Source organism: Monodelphis domestica, chromosome 5 (assembly GCF_027887165.1).
Source record: "Monodelphis domestica isolate mMonDom1 chromosome 5, mMonDom1.pri, whole genome shotgun sequence".
Lineage (NCBI taxonomy): Eukaryota > Metazoa > Chordata > Mammalia > Didelphimorphia > Didelphidae > Monodelphis > Monodelphis domestica.
In genome coordinates, this window is record NC_077231.1 from 263,085,332 (window position 1) to 263,112,480 (window position 27,149).

At 39.5% G+C, this 27,149-nt stretch overlaps 1 protein-coding gene across 3 annotated transcripts in view; it reads left to right on the top strand.

Annotated features, from left to right (window-relative positions):
• The window catches only part of PIP4K2A (phosphatidylinositol-5-phosphate 4-kinase type 2 alpha), a 199,083-nt gene extending 172,266 nt beyond the window's left edge, over positions 1–26,817 (top strand). For 2 of the 3 annotated variants that reach the window (XM_007504877.3, XM_001367711.4), the window contains 4 exons: positions 7,480–7,593; positions 18,111–18,354; positions 20,001–20,104; positions 24,524–26,817. In XM_007504877.3, the coding sequence (XP_007504939.2) occupies positions 7,480–7,593; positions 18,111–18,354; positions 20,001–20,104; positions 24,524–24,604 (543 nt within the window). In that variant the 3' untranslated portion in view covers positions 24,605–26,817. The remainder of the gene's footprint in view (positions 1–7,479; positions 7,594–18,110; positions 18,355–20,000; positions 20,105–24,523) is intronic. The other variant, XM_056800125.1, reaches the window with a different exon arrangement.
• Positions 26,818–27,149: the final 332 nt, after the last annotated feature.

Here is a 27,149-nt window from a genome sequence, read left to right on the forward strand (position 1 = left end):
CCTCCCAAACTGGTTGGGTCAGCGCTTGGTCAACCACTTGCCTTTCTTTCATATAGTAGGTACTCATTAAAGTTTATTAATTCATATTTAGATTTAAATTTAAATAATATTTAAATAGGTGCCTGTAATCAGGAAGACCTGAGTTCTTATCCAATCTCAGATACTTACTACCTCTGTGGTCCTGGGCAAGTCACTTAACCCCTATTTGCCTCAATTCCTCATCTGTAAAATGAGCTAGAGAAGGATACGACAAACTATTCCAGTATCTTTGGCCAGAAAACACCAATAGGTCACAACTGAAAATGACTGAACAACAAGTTCAATTATGCTCTTCCAGAGAACCCATCAGGCTGATTCAAAGGGATATTCCCAGGCTGTCTCTACCATTCTGGCAAAGGCCACTTTTTTAACTTGGGTGTAGTAAGACAAACGTGTTTCCATCATTAGTTAGTACCAAAGAGCCACTTGGCACAGGTCACTGGTGTGTGTGTAGGAGGCCTTTTGTTTTTGCTGTTTAAAGCCTAACCACTTTCACAGACTTATTCCAGCAACAGCAAGAAGAGAGAAATTATTGAGGCACTTTAAGTATAGGGCACCAGGGGCCAGAATTATTTTTAGGAATGTTGGCCAAGCTGTTGCCAACCATTGTCATTTTTTTCTCCTCCACAATTTGGGATTACCTCATAAAGGCAGTAACAGAAGCAAACTTCTGAGTTTTCTTTTGCACGTTAGTATTAAAAAAAAGCTTCAGAATTTACAATAATGAACCTATTTTGCACATTTTGGTTGCAGCCCAGCTTGTCCCAAGAAAAGCTTATCCAAGGAGCCCCAAACATCGACATAAGCTCTTTAAGTGGTAACAGACACTTTCTGAAAAGTTTGACAGTGTTGGGATAGAAGGTTATTAATTATAAACATGATAACCATAGCTGGCACTTCTATGACACTTTAAAATTTTGCAAAGTACTTTACACACATTCTCTCATCAGTGGTCCTATGAAATAAGCATTGTTATTATTATTATTATTAGTAATAATAATATGCTAAGTGACACCACTTGCCCAAGGTGACATGCTGAGTATTTGAGGCAGGATTCAAATCCACCTCCACTCTTAAGGTTAGTTTTTTATCTCTCCACCATGACAGACTGCCTCTCATAGTTGAGATTTTATTAGGAATGATAAGGAGCTGGCAAATAATTCCACCAAATAACAGTCACAAGTCATAAAATTACAGGAGGATATCAACTATTTGTGCTTCTTAGTGACATTGTGTTGGAACCAGCCTTTGGGAAGGAGGTACTTTATTTCTGTAGCTGTACCTAGAGACACTTAGGAAAAACTGGAATTACGGAGCATTTGATCCCTGATGCCAGTCTACAAAGGACATGTTCTTGTTCGTTGGTGGAAATTAGGATGAATTAATGAACTGTTGGCTGTTACCCAAGTCGTCGTTTTGCCTGTTTAGGCATGCTTTGCTCCTGTTGTGAAAAGAGGGGGTACCCATGGCATTTTCTCTGGGGAAACACCTGTTATCCCTGGTGCTTCCATATGAACCTTCTCTTCTCCCTCTTTGCCAGTTTCTTTATGTGAACATGTTCCTTAAGTTAACTTTGCCAGTTTACTTTGTGGATTAAACTTGTGGCTCGGATTTGGGGTTTTTTGTTTTTTTTTTGGTTTTTTGTTTTTTTGGAGCAACAGAGCTCATTCATCGTAAACCTTTAGCAATCCATACTGCCTTCCAATGGCCTCAACATTCATGATGCCATTAAATCCATTAGATCAGATCCCCTTTGTATCAGGTCCAGAGTAAGTTACCTCAGTGTGCTCCATTATGTGAATAATTCCACATCATATTTTTAAGTACAGCAGATACTGATTTTCATAAAGGTTCTTGGCAAGCCCTCTAAATGGCTGGGTTCCAATTTCACATTTGATTTATCTTCTTTTATAAGTTTATTTTCATCCAAATGAGCTTGGAAAAACACTTAGATCAGGAACATGAGCCATACCTAACATCAGACAATAATTAACACATATTTTATATGTTGTGCATGCAGCTCGATCTGTCACAATAACAGCCCATCAAAGGGACACTAAGCAGTGATCTTTGACATCATGGCTTACAATTAGACTTTGCAGAAATGGGTTGCCAAGTGAACACATGGAAGAAAAATTCATTTCTTTCAGAAATATGAGTCCTTTAATCACAATGCATCATGATATGTGTTATCCTTTGCATTGAAACCTTCTGGTGGCAAAATCTTGTTTGCATTAAATACTGAGTGTGGCAGGAGTGAAACTCATTTTCCATTTAAGGATCCCTTTCCCACTATAGCACAACTGGGCCTTGTATTCTACAGGTTATGATTATATGCATACATAGCACCAATATATCCTTACCTATTTTCAACCTGATTTTCTTCCTACTAGTTTTGTACTCTTCAGAAGAAGATTCAAAATGAAGTCAATTATTAATTTAATGGACTACTGGTTTGTTTGGATTTTGAAAATATTTTTTGATAATAAAATATTTTGCACTTAGACTTTTAGAATATTCTCATTCCATAATGAGGATTTTGCAATTTTTAAATATTTAGGTCTCATCTAGAAGTTACTAAAACCACTAGTCTCTCCACAGTTGGATCCCTTATAATTTAATGGTGATCTTTTTCTTTATTTTAAATTGAGATGTACAAGATAAATTAAATACAAATAAGTCTTTATATAATAAGTGACAACTGATGATAATTTAAAGTTTTAAATTAATTTTTTTAAAATCCCAAATCAGTGGGTTCCTACAACTAACATTTCTGTTATTTTTTTCCACTTTTAAAATCTATTAATGATTTCAGTAGTAGTCATTTTCAGCGTATAGGTGATAATTAATTCATATACTCAATATAGGAAGGAACGATTCATTTAGTGGATGTTTTCTTTCATCTTACTTTTTTACACCCATTTCTTATAGATGGGCTACAGGGTCCTCCTATCTCTTCCCTGGAAACTGCCCACTCAATGGATTCCATGACTTTTGCTTAGCAACTGCCTTCCTTCCCCAGGCTCTGCTTTGCTGACTCAGCCCACAGAGTTGCATGGTCATTTCAGAAATGAGAACAATAAATTTCACATCTGTTCCTTTGGCATTTTTTTTCCTATCCTGCCACAAACTACTGACTAAACTTGGTCTTTTAGATAATTTATCTCTGCTATTCTGTCTATACCCAAAAGCATTTTACCTCTTTAAACCATCCTTGTTAGTTCTCTAAAGACCCCCCAAGTTATTTGTATACCTACAAACCCATATCCAGTTTTCTCAGGAAGTTGAGCCTGCTATTTGTGTTCCTTTTACATGTGTCTGTAAATTTCCTTAAGCCAGAATCAACATAATTTTGTTCAGGAAATAGTGACAACAGCTCTCTCTCTCTCACACACACACACACACATATATATAGTACTTTAAAGTTTTGAAAACATTTTTCACAAATATTTCATCAGTTCTCCTAGCAGCAGCTTGGACGTGGCCAGGGAGGGGGCATCGAGGGAGTACTACGGGTGGTATTGTTGCCTCTACTGCCACCATTTACAGAAAAATAAACTAGTGCCTAAGAGAGAGGCGTGATGACTGTCATGGTCACCCATCTGCTAAGTGTTGAAGGTGTGAGTTGAACCTAGTAGTCAAGGACTCTTTTCACTAGACAAACCTATTCTCCCTACTTCCCATGTGCTATGGACAATGGCATTCTTTGGGACTAGAAAATGTTTGTTTCTATCCAAGCCTTTGGAAATACTTGGGTTAAAAAGAAATATTTATAGTAACAATTCCACCTTGCATTTGTATGGTGCCTTTGCTTTTTAAAAGCATTTTCATTCCCATTAGCTCATTTTAGTCTTACAACCGCCCTCTAAAGTTGATGGGATGGGTATTGTTTCCCTTTATTATGAGCAAAGAAGCAGAGCCATGCGTCCCTAGTTTATAAGTCAGGGAAATTTTCTTCAAAGTATGGTAAGACATAAAATGGAAAATTTGTGTGATGAATTGGTATATAAAACCAGAAAACAAAAACTAGAAAGGAAAAATCAGCTCCCAGATACTCTGGTTTCAAAAAAAAGCAGTTTTATTTAAGGAGAAATAAACAAAATTTGGAATGATTCTGTTTCATCCTTACTCAGTTGATTAAATTCAAGAAACCTTTATTATCACACATACTATTAATATGTGCAGAACACTACTAGGGTTTTTAATAAGCTGACAAGGCCCAGGGATTGACGATGGTGCTTGTTGGTTCGTCAGTGTTCTGTTCTCTTTTGAGGACACACACATTTTCTGGACTAAAGAATGAGGGAAGCAACCAGGCATAATTCTTAATGTGTCAAGTAAACTGAAATTTTGTGCCCCCTTGGGATGTGTGCATTGGTTTAAGCAGCACTCACATAGCTAGCATAATTAAGTATACAAAAATATAATTATGCATTCCTAAAGTCAATTGGAAAGTAGAGTTCATTCTCCTAAAGAGGATTATAAGATTTTAGAGTAGAAAGGGAGAAAACCAAGATCTAGGAAAGTTTAGCTTGCCCAAGATCAAAAGGATATAGTATATGGGAGAGCCAGAATTTGAACTCAGATCTTCTGTTCCAAAATCCATTGTTAGTCCCACTGTGCCATGTAATCCCTAAAACCTAGAAGAGGGAAAATAGCGGCCCAAACTGGTTCTGGAATACCACATACCATACAAAAGGGAGAGAGAGGAAGAAGAAGAAAATCATCTTCTCTTTTTTGACTTCTCTCTCCCCAGGAGCAACTCAACCTGTTTTCCAGACCCTATTTTTTTTCTTTTCTGTGAAGTCCTATACCAGTGCCTTATCATGGCATGCAGGTGCCCTTGAATTGGGAACAAGTATGAAATATGCCAATGGATCACAAGGTCTAGTGGAGTCTACCACATTGTAATGGTTTTGGCTATGAACCTGGCACCTGGACTTTCCTATGATGACCCAACCTAGCTAAGTTTGGAGAGGCTCCGTAGCAGAAGTGTGCTTTTATTTCTAACAGTAACAACCAAAGGTAACTACCAAAGCATACAGAGAGTGCCCACACTCATGAAATCACAGATCCTTCAAGCATTATCTTTTCCAGAGAAACATAAGGATATTATATTTCAATTCCCCTATCCCTAGTCAAACACAGAGTTTGTCACCTGGCTGCCAAATCTACCCTGAAATTACCCTGTATTTACTTTGTACATGTCTTCTTTGATGTGCATCTGTCATTTCCCCCACTTGCATGAAGTACTTCTGCTGGTCTAGCACCCCAAATGGCATTGGTTTAGTCTTTAAGAATTTGAATTAATTGTATTGCAAACACAGATCCAATTTGCAATTTGCCGCCTGTCTTCCCTACATCATAAAAGTCATACTTTCAGGTTTCTTTTGCTCACCAAAAACCAAACTCATTTCCTTCCACTTTCCCCACTCAGTGGCATATTTTCGTATGCAAACAACATAAAAGGAAAATTGCAGCAATTTTCCCAATAATTCAAATCCCACCTGTCCCCTTTCCCCCTTCTTCTCTTCCCAAAGAATCACTTGAACAGAAGTGTCTCAATTATTTGGACTAAGAATGACTTTGATTCATTTCCCTTTCTGGATGCTCATGTGTTTGTAAACAAAACTGCTGGGCTTTCTAATGAGTTTGTTCTCATTTTAAATATTTTGTTTATCATTTGGGGATCCTTTTTGGTTGCTGTTCCTTAAATTTGTGATACTTTATTCCATTCATTGTAAATCTTCACACAATTGTTGATTTAGAATGGGGAGGGAATTTAACAACCCTCTAGTTCTAGTACTTTATGGATAAGGAAACTGATAAAAGGTGAATCATTCACTGTTTGCTATTCTTTTAAAAAAAATTTCCTAGAAATTTGGCTCATAGCAACTACCTTTAGTGTAGATATTCTCTGACTCTTCACATTATGTTGATCTTCTCTACATAATTTGCAAGTATTCATGGCCCACCTTCATATTGTGCCTCCAATGTTTCCCAATTTCTCTTCTTTCCTGTGTCTCTGATACTTCATAAATGTGTTGCAAAAGCGGGTCTGTCTGTTGATCTTTTTCATTGGAATCTCCCTACTATCTTTCTTTGAATGTTTCTGGCTTTCCAAGGATAATTATTTTTGGCAAGATCTTTAATATAATCAAGATTGTAACACCATTTCAGACTTTTCTTCTCAGTAAATTTAAACCCAACTAGTAGGCTTTACCAAGAATCAGGAGGGTGTTTGTTTTTTTTTTTTAATTAGCGGCCCAAGATTTAGGGAAACGATTCAGTGAGTCCATCCAGTGAATTTCCTTTGTCACTTCAAGTGTTTTGTTTTAAATTTGATGTCCCTTTCTTGGAGAATAACATCTTTTCAGGAGCAATTGTTTTCCTTCCATTGTGTGTCTGAAAAAAGAAGAACAATATTCTAGAGTTCCTTAATACTATCCAAGGTCACAGACAGTGTATTGAGTTGGATTCCTTCCAGCTAGAGAGAGCAGACGATGGCTAGCTCAGTTGTTTGGGGTTTTTTTAGTGTTCCACTCTCCTGGAATGCTTGTTACATTCAGTGAAATGGAATACTCCAAACAGGTGTTTAAAAAGATAGGACGGTTCCACACTGCTTCCCTATGTGTGCATGTGTTCATCATCAATTATTCTGCCCACCATTAGCCTGGCTTTTCCAGGCAGGTTATGACAGTCATCCTTGGCCGTGCGTTAGTTTGCTTGAGTGGAATCAAATGGCGTTCTGAATCCCTTATTTATTTGTGGGGCTGGACTTCTGCCATCTTGAAACGTTTCCATCTTTTAAAAGACGCCGCTTTCTCTAGCACTATCCAAATCGAATTAAGATTGCCTTCTGGGTGAGTTCTAGCAAGACCTGTGAGAGGGAACTTGTGTAAATCATCCCAAACTGTGCGCGTTGGCTCAGCCTCCAGCAGCTGATTTTTGGCACCAGGCATGGCGCTTGGGGATGAGTCTGCCGGAGCTGTTCCTCATTTCTCGCCCATGGAAACATGCTTGTTTGATGCGCCCAGCGAGGCGGGGGTGAGGTCATCGGACGTTCCTGGCGTGCTGCTTCGGGGCCAGTTAGAAAATGGGGTTGTTGCAGATGCCCTCGTGGGCCCCCGGCGAGAAGGCTACTCTGGCAGCCGGAAGGGAACGAGGACAGCCGTGGGCTCCATTTCTGTGGAAAGTTCACCGGGATGAGGGGATCTTTTCCTGATGCATAGGAGGCGGTGGGGCTGATCCTCCATCCCAAGAGCTTCTCCTTCCAGTCATTGTAGCTCACTGGTGCCCCCTTGCGGGCTTCAAGGCACTTAGCTCCCTGCATGTCCTGCTACCCACAGGATAAGCTTCATTTTTTTCTGTAGAATCTCATTAAGGAGAAATACACATTTTTCAAAGCCCCTGAGCCCTATTTTCTCTTCTTTGTCTCAGGCCAAAGAATTGCCAACCTTAAAGGACAATGACTTCATCAATGATGGCCAAAAGATTTACATCGACGACAACAACAAAAAGATGTTTCTCGAGAAACTTAAAAAGGATGTGGAGGTAAGAGGAATCAGTTCGGTCTTGTAGGTGGCTCCATTGATGCATAGGAACACTGCTGGGCTCTGAAAAGTTTTTTGACTCTTTGGGACAAATTCTGATGAAACAATATGATTTGCCATCGTGTTTTGTTTTTACCGGTGATTTACCAATATGTTTTGTAACTCTGGAAGTGAAAAATGCTGCTGGTTTTATGCCCTTGAAATTAGATAACCAGTAACAAGTAGGAGCTAATAGAAAGCATCGGGAGGCCTGAGTTCAAATCCTCCCTCTGACACTTGGTGCTTCTGCAATTTCGGCATACTGTTGAATCTACTCAGATAACTTCTGACATCCCTTCCAACTCTGGATCTAAGATCCTTTGAGTCTATGAATTGCCTTATATAAGCTAAGAAGATTTGTAAAGTCCCCATTCCCTACCCTAATTTGCCTATATGTTATTTATTATTTCGGTGGTGATTGCCCCCTGGTTTCTTAACTATTATTGTGTCATGGACCACTTTGTCGATCTAAAGCCTGTGGTTTCAATGTGTAAAATAAAATTCACAAGGTGACAAAGGAGACCAGCTTTTCTGGGCTATAGTTAGCAAGAAACATTTGCAAGAAATATTTAAGTTCACAGAACCCAGGTTAAGAATCCCTGAATTAAGGTTAAGTCAGGCTAGCTATTCTCACAGAAACCAGTGTGGGGTAAAGGAAAGGAAATAAATTGAGTTCAATCCAAAAGTTGTTTAAATAGGAAATGGTTAGCTATTTCTTTGAATCAATTCTACCTTTGTTTTGTTTTGTTTTCTCAACCAAGAATTGTAAATTTGGCATTTTAAATAGCCTCAATATATACTTCTCTTCCTTTTATTCCAGTATCCATTGTTCTCTAAATAATCTAGCAGTCTTCATATATATTTTCATGTAAGTCCATGTAAGCTGCCCATGGAAATCTGTACAGGTTCAAAGTACATTTTGGAAACCAAGGAAAAGGGAGGCAAAGAAGGAAGCAGCATTTCAAAATGGGGTCTTTTTTCTCTCTCTGCTTTTTTTTTGAATACTTAGGAGATCTGACAAACCTTCATACTGCCAAACTTTAAAAAGAAAATGTTTGAATGTTAATGCAAAAATATTTTTCCAAAAAGAGTTGTTCTGTCTTTTGGTCTTTTTTTTTCTCTGCCTTTTTCCCTTGTTTAGCCCCACTCCCAACCTGTCCCTACCACACCTGGCAATTAATACACACTTAAGGAATCATCTTTCAAAATCTTCTTTCTTTTCAAGAAAACTAAGAAATGTATTGTTTGCTTCTATATCATTTTGTTGATTTGTGAGGTTATTGTAACTGCTCTTTTTTACTCCTTTATGTAGAACATTTTTAAGAAATAAACTGGGAAACTCTTCAAAGTGTGCATTTTCCTCTATTTTGATGTGTTCCAAGATAACTTAAGAGTTCTAGTTGAGACAATCCTCATGCCAAGTTATCCTTAGCTGGCTTTACGTATTCTCTTATTAAACAAATTTTTGGAATACTCTTTGGTTTTCTAATAATCTTAGACCAAGAAAGCAAGGCTGCTACTTGAGAGTCAGGGAAGTCTTCAGGCTCTGCTATTGAAGGACTAACTGGTAGTTTAAATTCCATTTCTTAAGTTTAAATATATATATATGTATGTATGTATATTTATATATATAATACCTATAAATGTAAAATATATCACACATAATGTATATGTATGTATATATACATATATAATTCTCCCAAGCAAACAATCTAAGAATAATAAAAACAGATTCTTTTAAGACCTAAACAAAAATTGTCAAGTGACTTACTTTAGAAAGGCATAAGGCTTTGGTATATTAGACTATAAACTCCTCAACTGCAGGATCAATGCCTGTTACTTGTTATTGTTGTTCAGTCATGTCTGATTTAATGACCTCATCTGAGGTTTTCTTGGCAAAGATACTGAAGTGGCTTGCCATTTCCTTCTCTGGTTCATGTTACAGATGAGGAACTGAGGCAGATAGTTACTTACTTTCCTCTAATCACCTCCCCATCATTCCAGAATCTCATAATGTATCCATGTGGATGTGGCCATTTCATAAATATTGAATGACTGATAGAGATTCATAAGTATACTTAAAGCATAATTATTTTTCATGTTATCTTAGTTAAATCCTTAAAATTGTTTGAATAGTTACTTTGAGCAAACTTTGTTTAATAATAATAGTTGGCTATAGAATTTTTTTGTGTGATTGATATTTTATTTGGTGGCAGCGGGGTGGCTCAGTAGATAGAGTTCCAGGCCTAGAGCCAAGAAGTCCTGGGTTCAAATTTGACCTCAGACACTTCCTAGCTGTGTGACTTTGGACAAGTCAGTTAATCCCTATTGCCCAAGCCTCACTGATCTTCTGCCTTGGAACCAAGACAGTGTCAATTCTAAGACAGAAGGTAAAGGTTTAAAAAGAAAGCAATTTTATTTTACCAGTTACATGTAATAATTTTTCGCATAAGTTTTCTGAAGTTATATGATACCATTTGTCTCCCTCTTTTCCTTGCCTTGCCTTCCCTTGCCTTGCCTTCCCAGAGTTGGTAAGCAACTTGATCTGGATTGTAAATGTATTATCATGAAACACATTTCCATAGTGTTCACTTTTATAGGAGAATAATCATATAAAACCAAATAAATGGATTGAGAAAATGGTCTGCTTTGATCTGCATTCTGGCTTCAACAGTTCTTTCTCTGGGGGTGGATAGAATTCTTTGTCTTCGGTCCCTCAAAATTGTCCCAGATGACTGTATTGCTGAGAGTAGCTAAGTCTATCACAGATGATTATCCCACATTATTGCTGTTACTGTGTCCAATGTTCTCCTGGTTTATAGAACCTTAAAGGTTTGCAGTGTTTTACAAATATGATCTTCTTTGATCCTCAAAACGACTTTGGAAAATATTATAATTATAGATGCTATTATTATCCCAGTTTTATAGAGGAGGAAACAGAGGCAAAGAGAGGTTAGGTGACTAGTCTAGGCTCACCCAGCTAAGTGGATGAGGAAGAATTAGAACTCAGGTCTTCCCATCTCCAGGTTCAGTGCTCAATCCACTGGGCCACCTTGCTTTTGAGGACTTTTAATGTCAGTTGTTGCCAAAGGGCAAAAGATATTTTCTCATCCTGTCATTGGTAAAAATCAATCTTCTTCATATTTTCAAAGGCTTATTATCAATTGTGTTGGTTTGATCATATGTTATTTTCAAGTATTTATGGTCCATTATGATAGTGAACAACTTTCCCTGATAGAGGCAGCAAGATGTGGCAGATAAAGTGATGGATGGACTTAGAGCCAGGAAGACCTGATTTGAAGACCACTTTCAACATTTACTAACTTAGCTTTGTGACTCTGGACATAGGCTCTCTTGCTCTCAGTCTCAACTATAAATTGCATTTAATAATACCATCTACTTCCCAAAATTGTTGTAAGGATCAAAAGAGACTATGCAAAGTACTTAGAAAACCTTTAAGCTCTATACTTATTATTCATATGTTGTTTACTGTGTATAAAGAACATTCACATATATGTATATCTCTATAACATATATTATTTATTTATATATATAAACATCTATTATATTCCTGTAGTCACCAGAAAACTAAGAACTTGGGGGGGGTATCTTTTTTTTTTTAGTTCAATGGCAGACTTTTAGATCTTCTATGTGAAATTCTTACTAAATGAAATTGTTTCCTTTAGTTATTCAATAGACTAAAATTTACAATAATAATATACTTATAAAGAACTTTAAGGTTTACAAAGTGTTCTACATCCATCCTCACCTTTGACCCCCACAAAATCCCCAGAAAGCAAAATGAGTGCAGGTATTGTTCCTAGTTTACAGATTAAGGGAAATGAAGCTCAGAGTGCTGTCTGGTAGAATAAATTTACACTTTCATTTTATGAGATCTTCTGATGGTTTCAGCAATCTCTAACTCTGCATTTGACTAATAGAGGTGGGTATTTTTATTCCAAAATAACAATTGTCATTGTTAAAATTAAGGCCAGGTTATATAAAGAATTCTTTCATCAAAAGCATCTACTGGGTTTTGAAATTCTTGGAAAAGAATCGTTAAATTTGCATGCAGACAGTTTCAGTGAGAGTCTGGTATTTAATCCTGATAATGAGAGGTCAGAATTTAATCTTGTTTTCTTTTTATTATTGTTGTTGTTGTTGAAGTTTCTTCCTAAAGCTTCTTTTTCACTAGGCAGCATTGATTTGTAGGTGATCATTTCAAATAAACGATTTAATAAATCATTAATTTTGTTACAAATTGGGAGGGGGAAGAGATCAACTGGTGATCTAACTCTACTTTTTCCCCCACAGATAAAATCCTTATTAGTAATTAGTATTGTAAGCATGATATACTCTTTGAGCCACAGCCTTATAAATAAATACCTCTCAAATGGTTTGACCCATTTAAAAAAAAAAAAACCTTCCCCCAAGGACTCATTCCAAGCCCCTGAGGCAAAATCAACTTTCTTTATTCCTTTGACATGCTTGATTATTGAACTCAAGTAAGTAGCTGTTTCTAAGACCCATGCAAGAAGTCGGGGTTCTTGATCTAGGAGCTGTGGACTTATAATAATGCAAATATATACATACATACATATAAGTGTGTGTGTATGGAGAGAGAGAGAGAGACAGAGACAGAGACAGAGACAGAGACAGAGACAGAGACAGAGACAGAGACAGAGACAGAGACAGAGACAGACTATGGAGCATGAAAAGAGAAGATCCACAAGAGTGACTAAAAACTGGAGATGATGGTTCTGTGTAGGAGGGTTTAGTTATTGGAGGAGCTAGGAGCTGGAGGTCATGGACAAATCTTGTTTTTCAGATAAATTTTCTAAAGGATGATTATTATAGTTTTTAACAAATCTCAATCAGGTAGATTACCACTTTAATCCCAGATATATTACATATTATAAATGAGTAAATTAACTTTCAAATTAAGTCTGCTGTAATCTTTCAGGTTCAACTATGATCAATAGGACTGGACCTTCTGGGAGATTTGGGGTGATAAGAAATTAGAGAAGGAGATCTTAACTAAGGATCCATAAACTTGTTTTTATTTTTCATATTTTAATGAGCACATTTCAGTATAATTGGTTTCCTTTGTAATTCTATAGATTATATTTTATGCATTTGAGGTTATTATCCTGAAAAATGCATAGCTTTCATCAGATTACCAGATGGGTCCACAACACACTGAAAGATTAAATACTCCTGAATTACAAAGTAAATAGGGACTAGGCAGGGTGATCATAAGGAAAGGCTTGGCAAGTAATTGCCCAGAAGATGGAGCAGAAAAAGCAAGATTAGGAAATCTTGAAATAAAGAACTAAAACAACAATAAGCTTTGGGCTCTTGGATGTTTAAGAACAAAGAATCCATAAATTTTAGTTTGTTCCTCAAATGGATCAGCTGAAAAACAGTTAGAAATTAATAGACATTCCTAGCTAGAAACAAACTGACAATGGGGCAAAATTGGCCCTTAAAGCTCTTAAAGCTGCCTTTGTCCTGCCTTTCTTTCTTGGCCCCTCTCAGAATCAAGCTTTCAATGTGCTGTGGTTTGAGGATACCAAAGTTTTAACTGAAATCTTCAATTTACTAACAACATATTCATTTTAATGAGACCCAGAAAGGGTTTAAGATAAAGTTGACAGGAAAAGAACAGATTTAGCCAACTCCCTTGTCTCTGTGCTTCTTCCTATAGCTTCAGGTTAGCATTTTAAATGCAGGAGTGTGCTGCAACCTAGAGCCTCTGTCTTGGATTTGGGAGACCTAGCACTTGCACTTACTGCTTTAGACCTTTTATTAGCTGTGTGACCCTATATAAATCACTTACTACCTCAGAGCCTCAGTCCCCACCTCACTTTTTCATCAGCTCATAGCAATAGAGTGGGAAGGAAACTTAGAAGCATCAAGACTCATGCTCTCAGGTCCCGGTAGGTTCAGAGATTAACCTGAGGTCATGGGTGGCAGGTACAAGGATCACAAGAAGGGGAAAAGTGCCTCTCAGAACCTTAAAGTGATATATAGATATATAGATATAAATGGGAGTTCATTGTTTCTGTCCAAATGATGGATAGAAAAGAGCTTGAATTTTTACACTTGTACATTTTATTGCAATTTTCTGCATTACAATATTGGGGGAAATGTCATGTTGAGCCAGTTGAGAACAAGGAAATACTGGATTTTCCACCTGACTGACATCAGAAGTCAGCCATAGGATCACAGGTGGAGCACTGGAAGAGACCTTAGATGAATTATGATGATAATGTCATGCACTTTACCCTCATTTTACAGATGAGGAAACTGAGGCCAAGAGGAGCTAATGACTTGCCCAAGGTGACTACAGTGATAAAAAAAAGTGATGGTGACATGATTTGAATCCAGGTCTTCTAACATCAAATTCACAGTATTTTTCTATTCTTCCACAGTGCCTTGTCTTTGCTATGGGTCCTAAAGGGGCTAGAAGCAAGGTGGGGCCAGGAATGATTAATAATAGCAATAGAACAGTAATGATTGGTGACAAAGTGTTTCCACATTTCTTTGCTCATTTAATCCTCACTGCAGTCCTGTAAGGCAGGCGTTATTATTATCTGCATTTTATAGATGAGGAAATTGAGGTGAAAAGAGCAGAAGCAGTTCTCATCGTCTTTACGAGGTGGGGACTAAAATGTCTTCCAGCCCCATGGGGCAGCTGTCCTCAGATGCAGTGAAAAGCGGAGCTGAGTCCCGTTTCTGAATAGCTAACACTGTTTAGCCCTGTGTGGACAGAGTGATTCAGAGGAAGATAAAAGAGGTCCCTTGAGCTAGTTCAACTTTTACTGATGAAACCAAGGCTCGTAGAGGTCAGATTTGTCCTGGGTTTTACAAGTAAGTAAATAACAGGGCCAGAATTTGGACCTATTTGGGTTCTGTCTTCAATCCATTCTGCCTAATAGACCAAAGGTTCTTAGCTTCTTTTGTGGGTAATTTGATAAAACCTGCACATCCCTTCCCTGAATAATGTTTTTAAATGTTTAAAATGCATAAAACACAATACATAGAATTACAATTACAAAGGAAACCAACTCTATGGAAAGAACAATTATCAAAACGTTTGTTAAAAATGTAAGTTCACAGACCCCAGATTCAGAGCCCTGTGGTTTGACTCAGAATCCTGACATCTGCTCCTCTGAAACGTCAATAATTAGTTATTAAGTGCCTCCTTAGTTCTGCTTTCTGGCACCCAGCAAAACGAGGCTGATCCCTTTTCCCCAGGATGGTCCTTCAGAGACCTAATGAGAGTCAGTGTGTGCCCCATGGACGTTTTCATCTCTAGTTCATTCAACAGCTCTTCTCCAGCTTGGTTTCAGGTCCCCCCCCACCCCCCAGTTGGCCACCAGGCTTACTCAAGACTAAGCCCTCCTAAGTGAGCACCCAGAATAGACCCTTGTGGACATGACGCTCCCTTTGGGGTAGTTAATTCTAGTCCTCACACGGGTGGTTGTAATGACTGAGTGAGAGAATGTATGGGAAGCACATTTTTAACCCTCAAGTACAACATAAATGGCCATGAGGAGGAGGATTATGATGATAATTAATTGTCTCCTTTTCAGGGGCACATTTTAACTTTGTTTAGACTCAGCCCTAGAGGTTTCAGCCCGCTGAGGCTGTGTGTCTGCGATGGCATGGGGAGGGGGGGCCTAGAGCACCTAACATGGGGTCTTGAGGCAGTGACGTCAGCCTCCAGCAGAAGTGGGAACCACTAAGCAATCCATGAGGATACTGAAGGGCCACAGAAAAACCACATATGAACATTATCTATATTTGTATTTATTTTGTTAAACCTTTTCCAATTATAGTTTAGTCTGGCTCCTCTGTGCTTCCCCAAATGTGTAACCTCTCTGGTCCAAGGCACATAGAAAGAGCAAGGGACTTAGCCAGGGTCCCACCATCAGGGATGATTAGGTGGACCTGCAATTATAGATCATTCCTGCTTTGTAGGTAATAGATGGATTCCTACATTGATCCCAGAGGAAAGATTCCTAGGAAGCTGAGAAGATTCGGATCTACCCTCAAATACTTCCTATGTGACGCTGAACAACTTACTTATGTTTGCCTCAGTTTCCTCAGCTGTTAAATGAGGATCCTAACAGCAGCTGCCTATAGGGTAGTTGGAAGGGTCCAATGAGATAACCGTGGTAGGGCGCTTAGTTAGCAGGGTGCCTGGCACGGGGCTATTCAGTTGGTGTCCAAGCCTCCATGGCCCCATGGACCACAGCACACCAATCCTGCCTGGGAAGTTTTCTTGGCAGAGATACTAGAGTGGTTTGCCATTCCCTTCTGCAGTAGATTATGGCAAACAGAGGTTAAAGTGACTTGCCCAGGGTCACACAAAAATAATCATCATCATCATCACTAATAAGTGTCTGAGGTCAGATTTTCACTCCAGGCCAGGCACTCCACTTAGCCTTCTAGATGCCCAATCTGCCAATGTGGTCACCTGGAAAGGAGGAAGGGAAGGGAAGCCAACGTTACCTCTTCTTAAGAGAAAGAAAACTATGACAAATTAAATTTATATGGTCTTTGCTGAATATGCCTTATCTGTCTCATCGTGTTAAATACTCTCAATTCTTGATAATAAAAAAAAATGTTTTTTATCTGTTAAAAAAAGATTTCTACTTAGTTTAAATTAATCACTTTTATAAACTCTATGTATTCTATTTCTGTTCTTTTCCCCAAAAGCATTTATACTAATAATGAAGGATTTCATTGTTATAGGGCATAATTAGTAAATAGAAGCTAAAATAAGATATTAAGGGAGGAGAGAAAAGGGCACTGTTCGCTTATTCAAATGAAGCTGTTAAGGAACAACTTATGGACTCAATCCTCCTTTCTAAAGGTGAGAAAAGAAGATGAGAATAGATATGGTCTGTGGGTTCCCTCTGAACCTCCTTAGGTGGGAAGGTGGGAATGGATCAAGCCCCTGCCTTGGAGGCAGGAAGAGGAGGACAGATTCTCTCTCAGCCTTCGTTTTCTTGTGGGTCAAGTAGGCGTGATCATAGATAGTGCTTACCTCCAGAGCTGTTTTAGGATCCAATGAGATCACAGGTGTGAGGCCCTTGGCAAACTTGACAGCCCTAAAAAATGGGAACCGTGAAATAGAAGGGTCATTGCTGTCATTTCTGAGGCTGAAGTTATATCAAGTTCCTCAGTATTAAGGCAGTTTCAGAATGCTGAGAAAAAGAAGGCTGTTCTTCCTTTGCTCCTCTTCGCCTTCTCCCAGCTTCCCAAGCCTTGAAAGGTCCGCCCTGTGCCATTACTAAGAAAGTCAATTTTATTTTTTGACTTCTAACAGTAGAAACCTGGACAGTCAGCTCTTGTGTGTCAGCCTAATGGGGTGACCAGTCAGTTCTTCAAGGTCTGAGTCAAGCCCTGGGTAGGGCCATGTGCATAATGGTCAGAGCCCGAGTTCCACCCTGTAAGGAGCCAGCCACAAAGGATAGAGCAGAGGCTTGAGTGATGTAGCCTAGATGTTCACCTTCAACCAGCAGGTAGGCAGCCATACTTTATTTGTTCCCTGTTATTTGTTAGTATGATAAACCTGGGCCTGAGGCCAAATGCGTCTATCGGAACATGTCATGGAATTCCAACCGATCCAGATGAGTAAAATAGCCAGGAAGGACCGAGCCAGACTCGGATCTCTTTCCCCGGATGTTCATTTCCCTCCATTCACCACGCTTGGCCTTTGTCAAATGACTGGATGAGGAGTAGCCTGGGAGGGAGGGAGGGATATGGTAGAGTCCTCAGGGAAAGCAAACCACTTTCAAATCTGAAGAGAAAACACTTCAAACCACATGTTTGCACTGTAATTTGGGATATTGACCTTTTACTGATTGGGGGGTTGGGGGGACCTTAACTAATGACATAAGGATCTGACCTCACTGGGGTTTCTTTCTGAGATTCAAAGTAGTTTCAAGTGTAAATGGTACAAAGCATATCAAGAGATTGCTGGCCCAAGATACGTGGGGAAGTTCCATGACCATGAGTAATTTTTTCCTATGAAAAAAGAGGGGGGAAGAAAATCTCTTAAGGGAAAAAAAAATCTTAACATTTCTCCTATGCATTGTTGTCATCCAGCTTAGATAAGACATGTACACATTGCAGTGCCTAGGTTTGCATTTTGGAGGAAAAAATACCAGTTCTGAGCCAGCCCAAAGTGAGAGGCAACATTCTTGGCCAGCGAGAGGACCTCAGAAACTGAGGGCTCTCCTACATCGAATCATGCTTGGAGCTATTCACTGCCTCCTAGGGAGGCACTCATTCTTCCCTGGGAACCACTACATTCTCTCCTACCTCCCACCCCCTTTCCAGGGTTGTTCTTCAGCTGTTGGGCTCTTTTTTCCCTAGTCTTGATTTTTAAGTTTCAAAAGCCTTTTTTTGTTTACTCTTGAGTAACTTACAATAGTGATGTTAACAGCCTTTCACTCCCTCTAGTTTCTTGCCCAGCTCAAGCTCATGGACTATAGCTTGCTGGTTGGAATCCATGATGTTGAGAGAGCAGAGCAGGAAGAGGTTGAGTGTGAAGAAAACGATGGTGAGGAGGAAGGGGAAAGCGATGGAACCCACCCTATTGGAACTCCTCCAGACAGTCCAGGAAATACACTCAACAGCTCACCACCTTTGGCTCCTGGGGAATTTGATCCAAACATTGATGTCTATGGAATAAAATGCCATGAAAGTAAGTGGAGCTCCTAAAACTTTTTTGCATATTAAATGTTGTAATTCTTACAAGGCAATAAAAAAAATTCTGAAGTCGACTAAATAAATATGAATTGCCCCCTTTATCATATTCTTCAGACATTTGAACAAGGGAATGTTGAAAGTATCTACAATCTCAGGTTTTTCTAATTTAACAGGTTAAACTTCCTAGATATGATATGGGTTGATTTGTGCTGCCAATACCATGATATCCAAGCATGCTCCATGATGAACGTACAGTTTTCCTACTTCCCACTTCATCTCATCCCATAGATACTAAGGATATAATCAGTTCTGATGAGAAGTTTTACTGGAACTCTCCTTAGAAGACCCAAGGCTACTATCCATAACTTAGTCACAGATTATCTTTCCTTCACAAAAGAATTGAAAGACATCCACATTTGAGGTGATTTTTTTTTTTACAGGATCCCAATGTGCTTTTCTTTAAGATAGTGGTAATGAATTCAGTATGTTGGTGGAATTCCACCTTAGCTAATTGCAACTTTTCCAGCCAACTATAATTTTCCATGCTTCCTGAGATCAAAAGTTTGTCTAATTTGCCAGAAGTTACTAAGATGATTCTATATTCTCCCTCAGAGGTGATGTATCTAGCATTACATACACAAATGGATCTGTGCTATCATTGACTACGGGATTTTTCCCTCCCACAAGGAAGATTGCAATCCATTCATTCTTTCTCATCCTATTTGACTCTTTTCCATAATACATTATTGATATTTAAAATGGTTTCTGGGTGTGATCTGTTTTAGGAGTCTTTCAGATAAAATGTAAAATCGTTATCATCAAGATCTAGCTTGATTAATTTTTTTATTCTAATTTTAGCTTCATTTATATTACATGAAACAAAGTCAGACATATTTTGAAAAGTCAGCAAAAGTAAAGTCTTTTTTTGCATCAGATTGTTGTAAAAACCACATCTGAATGGGTATATCAAAGGAAGTTGGCTTTGTTTTGATTCTGTTTGTCAAGTTGCTTTAGTAACAGAAAACTATATGTGGCCAAATACTCCTCCTTTTGTTCATTTGATTTGAGACTACGAATTGAAAATAGGCATCAACTAGGCTGATTCCCTTGACTACACTTTTATAATGATATTTCTGTAGGATATTTGATAAACCAGAATGAATCCTTTGATGGCCTGCAGATTCTAAAAAATGTATAATTATTCAATATTTTTTGAAGGATTTGAATTTTTATAATTGATTTAATGTATTCAGAGACAATATTGGGTATAAACTTGGATTTCTTATTAGGCTGTGAATATATATGTGTGCATATTTATATGGGCACATATATACATACATGTGTACTATATTAGAAATGTATTACACAATTTTAGTGGTAGTTTAACCTTTTTTTAATGCTACAACCTCTGTTTTCTGACCCCTTCCAATACTTCTATTTGATTAAGATGCTTTTTATGCCATTTCATTCTCTGTTCCTCTCAACCAGTTATTTTTTTCCGCCATTTACCCCCCAAAAACCTTCCACCTTCTGTAAGCAGCTCTCTTTTTCATTGCCTGCCATCTGCCCTATGAAAGGGATATTACTTAAAGCTCATGTGATAATGGTTCTTGGTACCACTTTGTTGTCATTCTTTTTCAGATGCACCTAGGAAAGAGGTATATTTTATGGCCATTATTGACATTCTTACTCATTATGATGCAAAAAAGAAAGCTGCCCATGCCGCAAAAACTGTTAAACATGGTGTAAGTCTCTTTTTGTTTTTGTTGTTTTCTTTTCCATCCCGTCTAAGCTCGCAGAATTGCTTCTACCTTGTTAAAAGATGGTCTTCTCCAGTTGGTCTTCCTTTTATTGAGATGTAAAGCACTGCAGTGAGGTTGATTACTAGCAAGAACTCACATTCTGAGCCCCTTATTATGAACCTACAAGTACTAGCTTCTTTTCCCCCTGTGACAAGTCACTTAAACTCCCTGCCTTAGCTGTTCTCTCTGCAAACTGGGGATATTAATAGGTGCATGTATCACTGGGGCATTATATGAATTCATTAGCTCCTGTTGGAACAGTACTTTGAAAAGTGCTGAGGATGTGATCAGAATTCTGATATTAGATGTTCAGAATTAAGGCGCTCTTGCATTCTTCATTATGGTCTTCCCTGCTCAGGGCTGGGCCAGCAAGGGGAATGGGGGGGCATAGTGGTGCCTTTTAAAGTGCTCAGCCAGCAGTTGGCTGGGTGAAGACATCGCATTTTCTAATTTGACAGCTATTGGGTGGCGCTTGCATTAAGGGATCTCCTTTTTTGGCACTGTGGATGAAACAAAAAGCCACAGGCCAGCCCCTACTGAGGAACTTAAGTTCAGCGGCAGCCACAGAGAATAGGGAGTCCGAACCTGGCTGATGGGATTGTTTTTGCCTTAATTCCATAACTTGACTTGGATAGATGTGGTTGCCTTGGCCATGCTGTGCATTCTATTCATTTTAAAGCACGACTCTGAGAAAGGGACCACAGACTACTGAAAAGGGCCAGCACACGCAAAAAGGACAGGGAGGGGAGGCGCTTTCTCAGTAGAGTCTAAGGATCCAGGCAGATGACCCAGAACCATCCAACCAACCAAGCTAGTGATCGGAGTTCCTGCCCTACGAGAGCAAGCTGGTGTCCCAGAAACAGACACGTTCCAAGCCAGTATTCCTCTCCAGAGAAACCCTTTCATTCCTCTAGCTGTGCCTTCACTCTACATTACAAGCAGGAAGCCGCCCACCCCAAAGAAGTGCCTTTTCAGGTCCATGCGAGTACAGAGGACTCTCCTCAGACACTTTTAGTAGCAGATGCCTTGTGAGCCTCCCTCATCTCTTCCAGCTTCCAGTGTGCGTCTCATGGCACCCAGGCCACTTCCTTCCACCCAGCTGACCACCGGTGCAGCTCTGTCCATAGCAGGGCCACAACTTAGAGTAGAAGGAGCCTTACACCTCATTGTACCTATTGGGAAACTGAGGCCCAGAGGGAATTTTTCTCCCCTCGGAGGCTGTCTCACCCAGTCTCTTCACGTAACCAGGGGAAGAAACAGTCCCAGAAAAGCTGAGTGGCTTCCCCAAAGTCAGCCAGGTAGGCCTCGTGAGAGCGCGGCTTGGCAGCAGATCCTGGGCCTTGGCGGCCAGTGCTCTTTCCACTCTTCCGTTAGATTATATAACGGAGCCGTAAAAACCTCGCCCTTCACAAGCCGCTGAATCTGTCGACGGGGCAGCGTGTTGGCTCTATTAGGAACTTCTGCCCTTTGTCTCGATCCTTGAACTTCTGAGGGAAAGCGCAGCCTGTGAAGCCAGACGTGAGCTATAACAGCTTACTCAGGCCGTGCAGCTGCCTAAAAATATCATTCGGTGACTCACTAAGAGCCCGGAGTCACTCGTTACAGTCACGAAATCGATGAGCTCACCAGTAGCTGCTTGACAACGATGAGCCGTGCCTAAAAACGCCTAAAACGAGGGGCCCGAGTGCTCTGCAGCAGGAAGCCGGCCTCCCCTCGCCTTAGGTCCGGCACGAGGCGGGCAGCGCTGAGGGGTTTGCGCAGAGAGAGGAGGAGCGAGGAGGCTGGTTCAGAATCCATTTCAACAGGCGTACACGAAGCATTTGCTTTGGAGCAAGTCGCTGGTCTGGGCGACAAGCCAGGCCTTCTTTCAAGGAACTTATAGTCCAATGGAGAGAGGGACAAGGACACAAGCCGAGACAGAGAGCAACAGCGAGGTGCAAAACAAGGGTCTGGGTAAGATGCTCTGTGAGGAAGGAAAGCCCAAAAGAACAGATCTGGAGAACCTGTTCTAGCAGGCTTCCATCGGCCGCCTCGGTCTCTCAGCTTGTCGCTGCCCCTCTAGTCTGTCCTGTTGGGAAGGACGAGGCCACTCAAGCCACTCTTGTGGATAATCGAGGCAGCCCTTGGGCAATCACTGGCTGAAATATTAGCCTGCCAGATGTGGGGCTACATCCATTCCCCTCAATATAGATTTAATCCGAATGGGGCTGGTTTTTTCCCTGATTTACCAGAAACCACATTACTCTCCAGTGTCTTCCATGATTGCCTTCCAGACCTGGATTATTTGGACCCTCCTACTGTTAGGGTAAATTTAGGGTTGAGACTGAATATAAGTTTAGTTGGTTGCCAGGGATTTGATTTCTAAATCCCAATGAAGCACTCAAGTCAGAATGGAATTTTATGGTGGTTTATTTACAATAGAAGGAAGACATTAAGAATGAAAGAGAGAGAGGGAAAAGAATTTAAACTGCTCCAGCTCGGGCTGAGCCAGGCAGGAGTTCAAAGGCCTTGGCCAAGGGGGCCTCCTCAGAAGGCTAAGGGAAAGGGGAGTCAGTCTTATCTCAATCAGTCAGTGACCATCTCACGGAAGCTGTCTGAGGAGCTCCTTCAGGCTCGAGTTCCAAGGCTCCCCCTCCACAGGAAGTGATGCAAAATATGAGATACTTCCTGTGTCTCACATGTGCCAATGGTGACTTAAGCTTGGCTTAGGACAGTCCAGGGGTCAGTCAGTTGTTTCTGATTTGTCACTTGCTAGCACATGCCAGTGTGGTGTGGGTATACACATTCCTGAGTGCTAGACTAAGCAAAATGGAGAAAATCTAAAATTCACAATCCCCCCTGATGATGATTGGGGGACTAGTCTTCCCAATTGATCACTAAACATAGTCATCCTGCACCTCTAAATTTTCTAACTGCAGGTGCATACAAAATTTTACCTTCTAAGAGAAAAACTACAATAGTTAGAGATAAGAGGGAAATGGAAGAGAGATAGCAAAACCAATGTTTTTCTGGGCGCATTGACAAAAACCAATTGGGGGGTAGTCCCCTTTTAGCATAAGAGTATACATTCAAAATAAATGTTCAATCAAGCACACCCCAAGGTTCATTCTGGATCTTCCTGATGTAGTATAAGGTTTTAGATATCTTTCTGCAAACAGTTCATTTTCTGTATTTTAGGAGTGAGCAAGCTTCTTCCCTGAAGATCTTTCTCGAACAAAAATTTTTAATCTTGGATTTTATGAAAATACAATCCCTCCTGAAGAAGGTGTTGAGAAACACCCAGTTCAGCTCAGGATGCAAGGTTGAGTTACAGGGTGTGTGAGTCAATTATCAAAAGAATAAACAAAAAAAATAAAAGAAAAAAATGAAAGAAGAATTAAACTTTTTTAAGAAAGAAGAATTCAAAATCAGTATCAAAATATCAAATCTATGCAGTCAAAAATTTGAGTAAGTAAGAATAAATTCATAATAGGACCTTGTATTAGGGTTTAATAAATTTCTAACAGGCCCTTGTATTGGGGTCCAATTGAAGTAATTTCTAATCCCACAAGTCTAGGACAGAATGCAGTAATATTTCACTTACCCATTTGCAGCCAAGGCAAGAGGGGAAAAAATGACCAGATTTGTATTGATAGGGAAGTGTCATTCCCTGGTCTGATTTTACCTTCATTCTCAGGGATAGGGGGAGCCAGAATGATAGCCAAACTTTGGTACTTGTCTGTGAGTATTTCATAAAGAGTGTGGATACAAGGAAGTCACACGTCTTAACATATGTCAAGTGTCACAACCTCAAGTCTCACACTAGGTTCAAGTCCTTTGTATTGGCTTAGAAGTGCATCAATCCTACCTGGATTAGTTTCTTTCTTTTTTTGACCTGTGTGCTCTTTTTGGCACTATTCAGGTTAAGTCTGTGCTCCTTTTTGATCTCATTTCCTAGAATCAGACACAAACATTAATCACAGTCCCATAACAAAATGGCAGGTTCCCACAGTCTAAAGCTGTTTGGGTATGCATTAATATTATAGCAAGTATATATATTTAAACTTATATTATTGTAGAATAAGAATTAATATTGATTATATGTACCTTAAGTACAAGAAATGAGAAAAGGGAAAAATCAAATATTCTAATCAAAAGAAAAGAAAAGCAATAATAAAAATAAGGAAAAATAGAAAAAAATTCACACTGTTCATCTATTAGTCCATGGGACAGTCAAATGGAGGACCATGGAAAGTGGGAAATGGTTGAGTTTACTCTCAGATAGGGTGGGTTTGGTTTTTGTTGTTTGTTTTAGAACTAGAAAGAATCATAGTGGTATCCATTTCCCCATCCTTAGTCTTGTTTTCTTTTCCATTGGCCCAGGCTGGTGCAGAGATCTCGACGGTGAACCCTGAACAGTATTCAAAGCGCTTCTTGGACTTTATTGGCCACATTTTGACGTAACCTCCCAGGTGGCCCCGGGGGATAGACAGACATGAGATGTGGGAACACAGCAGAGCTGGCTTCAGTTAAGGAAAAAAATGGAAATGGAACTCCGTGACATGCTCCTCTTGCAGAAAAGCAAGCCTCCTCAAGTTTCCCTCCTCAGGCCACGCCGACGGACTTGGGGGCAACTTGCTCTAACAGCTACCTGATACTTCCCAGCATAGCTCTAGCTACTTCTGACTTTTTTTGTGTGTGTGCATTAAAAAAATTAAAACATAATTAATGAATTAAAATAGATTAGCTTAACTCAGAGCCAGTTGCTGTGGCGACTCTCTGACACAGCTAGCCGTGGTGGAGTGAATGAATGAATGAACAAGTGGGGAGGGGAGATTCCGTGCATGTCCTACCAGCCGTGTTGGCGTCAAACTGTAAACTGTGGATCAGTTTATTTTTTGAGTTGAAAGACATGACAGTATTCATAATAATAATGATGATAATAATAATGGTGATGATGATGATTTAAAAAAAAAACCTTACTGCGAATGTTACACTTGTACTCCGCACGCTGGCACTCCTTAATAACTGTAACATTAACCCCTTGGCACCAGGCAGGCGCAAGCAGCCCTTGTCTTTGCCTTTGCACTGTTTTGCCTCAAGTACATCGTGTCAGAACTTCCAGCGCCAAGGAGTTACTTTCTGTCTTCTAACAGGAGGCTGATGCCATAGTTGCTCTGTCAGTTACATTTTCACCTCAGTAAATTATGTCAAGGAAAAATGCTTATTCTCTTTTATTGCCTGGAGCTTCTCCATTGTTACACTCTTCTATTGCAACATAGGAATTAATGCTACATGGAAAAAAAATAGCTTGGGGTGGGGGGGGCTGCATAGTTTTGGGCAACAGTATCTACATCTTCCAACTTGAGGAGATGAGCAAAGTACTAGAAATCTCAATTCTCCTGCTCTAGAAGGAAAAAAACCGAAATTTTAAAATGCTTCTGTTTTTAACCACTGTTTAAGCAGTGGCGTTTTATTATAAATTATCCCTCTAATGGAAACCTTCAATTTTACTGTTTACATTATTAGGAAAACAGGGATACTTTTGAATCTAAAATTTTATGTACAGTATGTGATTTTTTGAAGTTTACATGTAAAGTTATTTTGCAGCCTAGATGAAACAATGTTTTGCATTTCTTGAGGTGTATCATACGGTGATGTACCAGAACAGATGCTTTCTTCCAAGTCCACGGTAGAGAAGTCTTTTACAATAAACTAAAAAAGGCCATTCTGTTTTTGTTTCCTCCAAATGTTCTTTTATCAACTGAATGATTTTTTTCAAATGTTTACCCCAAATCTGGTTGTATAAATGCATTGCCTAAAACTGTGCTGATTGCATTTAATCATGTTCAAACATTTTTCAACATTGATCATGTTTCTACCAGCTCCTCTACATCTTCTGAAAGGCGCCAAGCCAAAAAGAATTAGGTTTGCTTAGAGTATGTTATTAACTCATACACTGTGCTGAAGCTGTGCCTTTAAAACTCTTTGTTTAAGTCATGAGATGATTTGGGGGGGTAAGCATTGTGGGGGGATCACACCCTCCACCGATTACTTAGAAGGAAAAGAAACCCCAGCCTGGCAGGATGCCTCTTCCAGTAATGTTAACATCAGAGCTGTTCGGACTACAACTGGGCACGGTGTATGTAGTGTTTACTTCAGTGCAACGTTGAAAGAGCCGAAATCACAGTATCTCCAGAAGCCAGAGGCAGTGGCATCCCCATCGCAGCATACTTACTGATTGTTACCTAGTTTTGTTACCCTCTCTGGAGGAAGTTAACACCACTGTAATATAACTGTACAAATCTGTATTTTATGTATTTAAATGAATGGATACTGTGATTAAGATCCTTATTCTGGCATCAGACCCATTTCACTTTTTTTAAACCTGCTGTGGTTTTCCATGGTAGGAGACTGCAAAGAGAGACCCTGAAGTTTAGACGAGGTACCCAGACATCATTTGAATAGCTTTTCTTCATTGTGGCCAATATGTTTATGCTTTTTAGAAGTTTACAAAAATGCTTCTTTCTTTCTTTCTTTTTTTTTTGGTCTATAACAGTCTTTGTCCTTCATTGCTGTCAACAAAATGTTTATATGGACAGGGTAAGGAAGTGCACATTGTATCGCTCCAGACAAGAGCAAGGCTTTATACAATAAAGCACTTTGATGACTCACAAGGGAAAGCCTCTGCCCCCTCTGTTCCAACTCAGCTTCCCTCCTCTGCAGATGAATTTTAAAATGTGGTTCAACTGCGTAGCCTTTGGGGACCCCCCACTCAGAGTCTGTGTGTAGCTCCGTACAAAAATACGGCTTCAATTAAACCTCAGAGAAGCAAAATCAAATGTGATTGACCATTTTCTGAGAGCGTTTTACTTAACCTGTGCTGAAAGATGAGTTTTCTGTGGAGGGATATTTGTAAGGGACCTAAACTCTTACAGGAATGGTAGCTTAATAAAAGATGAACAGGCAGGAAGAAAGCCCCTCCCTATTCATCGAGCAAGGAAAAGAA